At 37.4% G+C, this 10,400-nt stretch overlaps 1 protein-coding gene across 3 annotated transcripts in view; it reads right to left on the bottom strand.

Moving 5' to 3' along the window:
- RNF145 (ring finger protein 145) overlaps window positions 1-10,018 on the bottom strand; it is a 64,277-nt gene extending 54,259 nt beyond the window's left edge. The window contains exons 1-2 of one of the 3 annotated variants that reach the window (XM_007464415.1): window positions 9,773-10,018; window positions 4,388-4,591 (exon numbers count right to left, since the gene is read on the bottom strand). In XM_007464415.1, the coding sequence (XP_007464477.1) occupies window positions 4,388-4,591; window positions 9,773-9,827 (259 nt within the window). In that variant the 5' untranslated portion in view covers window positions 9,828-10,018. Of the gene's footprint in view, window positions 1-4,387; window positions 4,592-9,621; window positions 9,712-9,772 lie in introns of those variants that run through there. The other 2 variants (XM_007464417.1, XM_007464416.1) reach the window with 2 other exon arrangements.
- Between the last annotated feature and the right edge of the window lie 382 nt (window positions 10,019-10,400).

The following is a 10,400-nucleotide window of genomic DNA, read 5'->3' as shown; positions in this document are numbered from 1 at the left end:
CTCTTTCCTTTGCTATTGCTACCATGCTAGCTCCGGCTCTCATTACCTCTTGCCTAAAATCCTAATTGGTCTTCTTATCTCCAGTTTCTCCCCTCCCCAACCCATTACCCTATACAACACTGCCTAATCAATTTTAAGATGCAGCTCACCTGCTCTAAATTCCTTACTGACCCATCATTAGCTACCAAATTAAGCACAATACCTAACATTTGTATTCAGGGCTTTTCACAAATGGCCCCATTCTTCCTTTTCAATATTATTTCTATTCCCCTTTTTATATCTTATATGCTGCAAAACAGTTCTATAATTAACATTCCACCAATTACATTTGGACAGTCACTTTTCTTTGCTGTTCTCAGACAGAACCAACACTGGAAAGCTTCTAAGTTCAAAGGTACAATTATACTCCATAAGCACAAATATTAACACTGCCCACCTTGATTTTAAGCTCTTAATAACAAACAATTAGAGGCTATAAAGGGGAAAAAAACTTATAATAGTAATAAAAAAGATAAAGTACCTAGGAACAAACTTAACAATAAGCCTAAGACCTATATAAAGAAAACTTTAAAACACTCCAGAAGGACTCAGAAGAAATCTGAACATAGCAAGTCTCTCTGTGTTAAGGAAGAGTTAGCATCCTTAAGTTCTCTCTTCATCCTAACTTAAAATTTTAATAGTTTGCAATCTCAGCAAAGAGGTCAACAGGGTTGTTTTTGGAACAAGATTAGATAATTCTTAAGTTTATACAGAAAACTAATAGTAACAAAAAAACTCAGAGAGGGAAATAAAGAAAAATGAAGAGACTAATTCTATCAGACAGTAAAATATAATCTAAATCCTCAATAATAAAAAACTAAAAAAATAGAAAAAAAGTTTAGAAATGGAATAAAACACACTGTGCAAGCAGATAAATTCTAAATGGAGCAAAAGACTTAAATGTAAAAAATGAAAAAACAAAAATAATGCAATAAAACATGACAATTCTTTATAAACTCAAAAACGGAAAAGGCTTTTTTTAATTGATTCAAAATCCTAAAGCTACAGAAAAAAAATGATAAATTCAATCACATAAAATAAATTCTGCGTGTCAAAAAAATCTTAAGCAAAATCAAGAGAACTGAAATTGGAAAATATAATTCCAACTCATCACACAGGGCTTATTTCCCTAATATATACCAAACTCCCATAAATTGGTAAGAAAAGGCTAACAAACCCATAGAAAAGTGAGCAAGGGACATGTACTGACAACTCTCGGAGGAGGAAATACACGTTTTTTTAAAACACGTGAATAAATTTAATCTCACTCATAAGAGAAATACAAATTAATACTACATTAAAAAACAACCATTTTTCACTTACTGAGCAGCCAAATACTAAAGTTTGATAACTCTGTTTTGATAAGGATGTAGGATTTCAGGAACTCTCACCCACTATTTGTGGAGGTACAAAATAGTAAAATCCTATGGAGAGCGGTATCAATCAATAGTACAAATGTATATATACCCTTTAACCCAGCAGTTTCACTACTAATAACTTATCCCAAGGCTATATTTGCACCTGTTGAAATGATGGCTATACAAAATTATTTAGTACAACACTGAATGAAAGAGCAGAAGACAGAAACTATCTAAAACATCCTCCAATGAAGTAATTCGTGCAATAAATTACGGTACAGCCATACAAGGGTACTTTGCCACTATGAAACAGAATTGGAGGGATGGGGGGAGAGTGAGGCCTCAACAGTCAATCAGAATCTTAAGATTTGGCAGAACAGAAAGCGTCAACGTTAAAAAACAGTATATATCAAAAAACAGCAGTTATGGCTCTATGATACATCATTAAGTTAAAAGTTTCAGAAGAGTAGTATTATGCTATCATCTGTACTAAAAAGGGAAATATATACATTTGTACTTCTATATTATATTTACATTTATATACCAATATATCTTTATATTTACTTATACATGCATAAAAATATCCGTAGAATTATACACAAGGAAATAAAAAGAGCTACTTGTTGGGACTCAAAGTGAGAACTTAGTGGATGAGGAACAGAGATAGGAGGAAGGCACTTTTCACTGTGTACCTTTTATGCTTTTTGGTTTATGAACCATAAACTACCAATTTAAAAAATTTATTTAAGGGTGAAATTCTGTAAACTGGAACATTACATAAACACTACATAATACTGACACAGAGGTTACTCTAACCAAAAAACTGTTCAAGCTGAAAATATCTACTCATGTAATCACTGAGCTTACTCCACCATAGCATGTAATAAGTGTATTTAAGGAGGCTCAACTAGGGCTTCCCTGGTGGTGCAGTAGTTAAGAATCCGCCTGCCAATGCAGGGGACACGGGTTCGAGCCCTGGTCCAGGAAGACTCCACATGCCGTGGAGCAACTAAGCCCGTGTGCCACAACTACTGAGCCTGTGCACCTAGAGCCCGTGCTCCGCAACAGAAGAAACCACCGCAATAAGAAGCCTGCACATCGCAAGGAAGAGTAGCCCCTGCTCTCCGCAATTAGGGAAAGCCCCCATGCAGCAACGAAAAATAAATAAATAAATAAGAATAAAAGACGACTGAAAGCCTCCAAATTCTATCTGAATGAGGCTAAGCTTGTAAAAGTATTGATGTCTTTCCTTAAGGAGGGCAGAAATTCCAATGATCTGTCCTTTGTTTTTATTTGCATAAAACTACTTTAAAATAAAAAATAAATTCTTAAAAAAAAAAAAGAAAGCTCAGTTGAGTTCCCAAAGTTATAAGCTGGTGAGTATGAACTACAACTGTACTAGGACCCATACAATTTCTGCAATTAATGTTTCTGGTTATTAGGCAGCTGTTTTTATAATAAATATTTCAATCTATTCAGAAATAATACATATGATAACCACAATTTTTTTTTTTTTTTTTGCAGTACGCACGCCTCTCACTGTTGTGGCCTCTCCCATTGTGGAGCACAGGCTCCGGACGCACAGCCTCAGTGGCCATGGCTCACGGGCCCAGCCGCCCCATGGCATGTGGGATCCTCCCGGACTGGGGCACGAACCCGTGTCTCCTGCAGCGGCAGGCGGACTCTCAACCACTGCACCACAAGGGAAGCCCCGATAACCACATTTTTAAAACCACAGTACGAATTACTTTAGCTGATCAAGCTAAAACTCTAAGCCAAGTACCCAACTGTTCTACTACAGACTGGAATTATTTTCCATAAATTGGCTAACATACAAGCCTTGAATAAAGGGCTGAGAATTAGTGTTTTGCAGCATAAAAGAACCTTCTCATTTCAGAGACTTTCCCAAGGTACTGCCAACTAAGAGAGATGAGTTTATTGTACCCAGATGTTCTGCCTCTCGTGCACTGTCTTTTCTACTATACCATACTCCTTCCCACAAGGGCTTACTTGGTAATCTCTTAGAGCTGTAAGGGGTTCTCAGGGCTAAGCTCTGAAATGCAGAAAGTTCTTTTATAGGTAAAAATAAGTCTCATAGAGAAAGGACAACCCTTAACAATTTTATAAAGATAACCTTCACAAATTTTAAAAAGATATACTTGTTGACAGACAATTCTAATAATAAAAATATTAATAAAACCACTACAGTACATCATTCACACCACATCTTGAATTATAAAACAGCAATGTTAAATGAAAATATATTGTTGCTATCATTACATATAAAACAAAAACTAACCTAAAAATTAAGAATCATGACTTTTATTCTACATGGATTTTATCTGCTTCCTGCCTGTATCTCCTGACTTTAATTTCTTTAACCTTTAACTCTAATTTCTTTCCACATTATTTCTACCACTAACTCCAAATCATATCAATTATATTTCAAGGAGTACTTTTTTAATATTATAATATCATTTTCCATATTTCATTTAACTGAAATGAATACTTTATCTTCAAATGATACTAATGTTTTAGAACAATAAAAATACTGCATTTTAAAAAGCTTACTTTCTGAATTACTACCAAACCCCAAAATAATGACAAATTAGAACAGGCCAAATGCCTGGAAAGGTATTTCCTGTTATTTATTTTATTCATATTAAAATCTAAAATGTTTTCTTCTATGTACATCAATTATATCTTATAAACCTATAAGAAAAAAATAAATTAAAAAATAAAATGTTTTCTTTTGCCTTCTAGTTTCATACAGTAAAATAAATCTAACACTATCTGTTTTCCTCTACCCCAATAATTCATGTGCAGTTGTAAGACAAATAAGACTATAAACAAGATTCATATTCATCGACTATATTACTGTCATCTCAATGTAAAAGGACTTCATTTTACCCAAATTTAAGAATATTCAAAGACATGAAATAAATCAGAATGTTCACTAGAAGCTTAAGAAAGATGCTGTAGACACTTACCTACATAATGCATATTAAGAGCCAAATACTTATACTGGAAAAGAGGATTGTTATTGAGGCTACTCCTCTGGATCTGCTGGAAGAAGGAGCTGACATCCCATCTGTACAGGACATCCAACAGCATGATGCTTGGCACCCGCAGGGCCACATTTAACACTGCCTCCAGTTTCTCCTTTGCAGCCATGTTTTTTTCTCGGAGCAGACCTAAAATTCAGGAGATACAATATATAAAAATAAGTCACCTCAAATAGCTTTCAGATATCCTCTTATCAATCTAATGGATTCTCACATACTACACAAAAACTATGTTACAATGTAAAAAAAGCTCCTTAGACACATCTACTACTTCTAGATATTTAGGAAATAACCTTTGTATTGTGTTTTCACATGGATTCTCTCAGGTCTGCTCAACTTTAAGACTGATGAAATGTTCAGACCTCAAAATGTGTTTATAAAAAGCTCCTGGGCTTCCCTGGTGGCACAGTGGTTAAGAATCTGTCTGCCAAGGCAAGGGACATGGGTTTGAGCCCTGGTCCAGGAAGATCCCACATGCCGCAGAGCAACTAAGCCCATGCACCACAACTCCTGACCCTGCGCACCACAACTACCAAAGCCCGTGCTCCTAGAGCCCGTGCTCCATAACAAGAGAAGCCACCACAGTGAGAAGCCCGCGCGCCACAACAAAGAGCAGCCCCCGCTCGCCGCAACTAGAGAAAGACTGCGCACGGCAACGAAGACCCAACGCAGCCAAAAATAAATAAGTAAATAAATAAATCCCATAAGCTGCACGGCATGGTCAAAAAAAAAAAGCTCCTAATTCCAAATTTAGGCATTTAACAAAACATCCTATAAGAATACTGTAACCTTTGTCCAACTACCTTGAAAAGAAAAATTCACTCCTATAAAAATCTTTGAGATTTATGCAGCTTTTAAAAAAGAGGGCAAATTTTAAATAGTTATTACCTGAAAAAGCCTAAGTTACTCAATAAGAATTTCATGATTGCACATTTAGCACACAGCTTCTCGTAGTCTATCCTTTTCCTTATTACTTAAAATCAAAACTGAAGTACTGAATTTACCTGATATACAGTTCAGAGAACTCATGATATAGGTAAAGATAACATTATTTGCAATATTGTTTCCTTGAATCATTAAAATTAAACTCTTAGTCTGAAATTCCCACAATCTACCTTCAAAGTAGGAAAAAGCTCATTAAATTCTTCCCCTGACACACAAACATGCTGGCACATGGAAGAAGTCAGGCATTGTGAGTCTGCAGCCTGTGTCTTTGCTTAGCTGTTGATTAGTAGTGGTGGAATGGGGAGAAGAAAAAAAAAGGAAGGAAATGAAGGATCTCCCAGACAATCTACTATTTAAAAGGACAATTTGGCGTAATACTGCTTTATATGATACAGCTGCAAATTAATCCAAGGAATTATAGACAAGAGAACAGAACAAACTAAAGTGGTAAAGGACAATTTTAGGAGTAATGATAATTCTAGATTGTTGGCTCTGACAATATTCTTTTAAGAACTTTGCTGAGAAAGCAAAACACACTTCTAGCTTTGGCAGTAATTTCAGACATTACAGGACAAATGAAAACATTGATTTCTGAAGAAAATTATAGTGACAGATTGCTATGCTATGGTTAAATATTTGTCAGTATTTCCATTTCACCCTCTAATTTTCATAGCTTCCTAGCTCAGATAGCTAGGGGAAAAAAAGGCAGCTCAACTTAGCAAACGATTAATATAAGTTTTTCAATCACTTAAAAACTGATTTATTATATATTATTCCCACTACCCAAATGTTATGTATATCCTATCAATAATGTAGAATTAACATTTTTATAAATAAGAACTGTAATTCTGATTACTTTAAAAGAACAAGACTGCTTTAATAATTTTCCTACATAAGAAAAAGATAATATTGTGAGAGAATCACAACCAAATATCTGTGTCCTAAGGAGAAAAAAGCACTGAGAAATAAAATCTCTAATCAACATTTATTACAAATTATGCCATTTAGGAACCTAAATTTCTCAAAGCTCATGATATTATAAAGAAAAATATACATATTCTGGGAAGAAATACACCAAAATATTCACATTAACATCCTTCCAAAAGTGGCTCTGGGGTGATTTTTATTCCCCTCTATCTTTTTCTGTTTGCCAAATGTTTCAGTATACCCATGTATTACTTGGTGGGGAGCAGCCAACTTGAAAAAATAAATTCTTGGTAAAAAGTGTAATGTAATGTGCCTAAGCTAACTAGATGACTTAAGGAAATACACAGAAAGTAACTACTTACTCTGGTGGTCAAACTGATAACTCAGTGCATTCCTGGAGTTCATTTCAAAGTACACAAATGGGGCTTCCCTGGTGGCGCAGTGGTTGAGAGTCCGCCTGCCGATGCAGGGGACACGGGTTCGTGCCCCGGTCCGGGAAGATCCCACTATGCCGTGGAGCGGCTGGGCCCGTGAGCCGTGGCCGCTGAGCCTGTGCGTCCGGAGCCTGTGCTCCGCAACGGGAGAGGCCACAGCGGTGAGAGGCCCGCGTACCGCAAAAAAAGAAAAACAAAAACACAGTACACAAATGATAGATTTTTCTCACAAACCACCAGTCACCACTGTGACTGGACCTAGGTAAAAATATCACTGACAGGCTTTATTCTATAATGGAAAAGTATTTTTCCATATTCTAGAATCCAATATAAATCACTACTGCTTTTGTAAGTAACAACAACAACAAAAAGAGACAATTACTGAGTTAATATTTGTGGTCCAGGACTTTGCTGGTGGCGCAGTGGTTAAGAATCCACCTGCCAATGCAGGGGACACAGGTTCGAGCCCTCGTCCGGGAAGATTCCACATGCCACGGAGCAACTAAGCCCACGTGCCACAACTACTGAGCCTGCGCTCTAGAGCCCGCAAGCCACACCTGCTGAAGCCTGCAGCCCTAGAGACCATGCTCCGCAACAAGAGACGCCACCACAATGAGAAGCCTGCGCACTGCAAAAAAGAGTAGACCCCACTCGTCGCAACTAGAGAAAGCCCGCGCACAGCAACGAAGAGCCAACACAGCCAGAAATACATACATACATAGATACATAAATTAAAAATATTCGTGGTCCATATGTATTTCATCTGACTTAGAGCCTTTGTATGTTTTTAATGTTTTCGTTATTTTTAACTGTGCCCACTTTCACTATTTATTGTAGCTCTTACAGGGGTAAAGAAAAAATTTAAACCAATCTTGCATTAGAAATCAAAATCTGAAATGCTAAGGAGAAAAATCTCCGAGTTCTTACAGAGGACCATATTTCTATTACAAAAAGCCATTATCAAAATGGTATACATTCCCTCTTAATTACCACTACTCCTGCCTCACAAACAGAAGAATAAAAAGAAAATCTTGGGTTCCTAAAGCTACTGATACAGAAGAACATCCAAGACAGATCCCTAAACTCTACTGCCTGCAGAGAACGAAATATCCCCTTTAATAACAAATATATCACTTACTAAATGTTTCATTTATTTCTGTATATGAATGATATTTCAGTACATCGCTGGCAAACTGGCCATGTATAGGGAGGGACATGGAGGAAACAAATTTAACACACAGAAAACCAAATCTAAAATGTTACCCACAAGAGCTGTGGGGAAAAAAACAAGAGGGGGGGAAAAAAACACATTTTGAACCTTTCTACAGCATAAGTGCCACATGATACGGTGGTGACCATCACAGATAAATACCATACACCACACTCCAGCACCACACACTAAACCAACACCTAAACAAAATGTTGAAATATATCTTGCTTGCAGATACCTGAAATCACTCACATGTGCCAAATGACTAACTTAAAAACATGAAATAAAAATGGAGCCTTCTCTACTGGGGTAAAGAGATTATTATACCACTAAAATGTTTGGTTCAAGCCTAATTTATCTTTTTCTTAGATTTGTTAGTGCTAATGAGCATATTCTAAGTCAGAGGGAGCTCAAAATTCTCTTAAAACCAAAACAATACCAAATAAGCCTCGAAAATAAGCACAAGAACTGAAAGCAAAGAAAATTCAAAGGCCTGACACTCCCTAAAGCCAAATATATAAGATACTTCCTGCCTTGTTCAGTTACGTACATTTTGCTTTCTGTGCATGATTTTTTTTTTAACATCTTTATTGCAGTATAAGTGCTCCACAACGGTGCACCAGTTTCTGCTTTATATCAAACTGAATCAGTTATACGTATATACGCATATCCCCATATCTCCTCCCTCTTTTGTCTCTGTCCCACCCTCCCTATCCCACCCCTCTAGGAGGTTACAAATGTGCATGATTTTAAAATTTCCTCCTTGAAATGTGAAAAGAACTGGGAAAGTAACACTCCACCACACCATCTCAGAAAGTAATGAAAACTAAGTGCGACTCATAGATGCTTTACACAATAAAACAGCTTAAAAAAAAAAAATCCATCCTTTCTTTCCAATAACAGCAAAAAAAAAAAGGCTGAACAAAAGCTAACCAAAAAGAGGACAAAACGATTTCATTAAATGACATTCCCAGGCTTGGAAGCAGCAAACTGCTACTTACAAACACAAGAATGTCCTGTACAAGTATAACATTGCACAGTTCATCCTTCACGTTTGTGGTTAGGACACACAGGGGGCCTCATTCTACACTCCCCTGAAAACACTACATTTTGGTTTTGAATATGAAGAAATCAAACATATCATCAACAATATGAAAAACCTAAGTTTTTAAAGTCATAGCTCTTCTCATCTGCTGAAGAATTATGTTAAATAAGAAAAAGAAATGAAAATGTTATCTTACCCAAAAAATGAACAGAATTCACATCTCCTGGACAAAACAAAGAATGCCATATAATCCAATTAAAAATTATTCAGTACAGTATTAGATAATTTAATGCCGAAAGTTTTTACACCTTTTTCTCTCAGCACAGAAGAAAAACTATCATTCATCATCAATCCCCTTTCTTTGTCCAATCCAATTTGAAAAACAAAACAAAATTCTACCATCAGCTAAAGCCAATCTTCAGAAAGACAGATTTTCTGGCTGTCCATATCCCTGAAAATGTCAGAGGGCAGAGCAAAAACCTAAAATCATAAGTAAACTCAGCCAAAAACTTAGATACCAGGGAGAAGAACGCACTTCTTACATAAGCATTGGCACACGTTTTAAATATAGCTGGTCCTCCCCGCTCCCACTCATTGCTAGCTAACTTTGTATGTACCTGATTTCCACATAAACTACTAGCAATTCTGTGGTTTCTGGTCATCTCCAAATCGACAAAGATAGGGAGTCCACTCTGAATACAAGGGCCATCCTTCAACTTAAGCAGCCAGACAGAGGAAATAAAAACTGCTATCTCTGTCATTGGGCACCCAGCCTGGGTCAGGACTGCAGCACCGACAGCTCATCCTTTGGGCAGGATTCAAGATTCACCAGAACTGCACAGTCCGTATTTTAAAAAATAAAAAGACACACAGTCCCTTTCCTTTCCTTTCAAACTAGTTTCCTGTTTACTGCAGACTGCGATGCAAAGCCATCCATTAATCTTTGATGCCTTCTCACTGCAAAGCCCCCTTCCTCTCTCCCCGCACCTCCTCCCCCGCCCCCCACGCCTGCTGATCTCAGTTGCGTTTGAACTATAGTAACCCCAACCCAGCTCGCTGCAAAGCAGGCGCTGCCGCGGGGCTAAGAGATTACGTCCACAAAAACTCTGCCAGGAGAGAGGCCCGTGCCAGGGAGCTCCCCTCCTGTCTGGCCAAGGGTGCTGGCTCCGCCGCGCCACGCACCAAAAAGATTCTGAAGAAAGACACGGGCGAAGTTCTTCATCCCTGAAGAGAAAGGGGACCCATTGATGAAGGAGGGCAAGGGTCTTGGGGTCCTTGGTTGGTAAAAGCATTAAGTGGAGGGGGATGCAGAAAGGATGGCAAACGAGAGAGGAAGCGATGGGGGCAAAAAGGGATGAGGACCCCTTTTACTGTAAA

This window comes from Lipotes vexillifer, unplaced genomic scaffold (assembly GCF_000442215.2).
Source record: "Lipotes vexillifer unplaced genomic scaffold, Lipotes_vexillifer_v1.1 scaffold95, whole genome shotgun sequence".
Lineage (NCBI taxonomy): Eukaryota > Metazoa > Chordata > Mammalia > Artiodactyla > Lipotidae > Lipotes > Lipotes vexillifer.
This window is presented reverse-complemented; position numbering and strand designations above follow the sequence as displayed.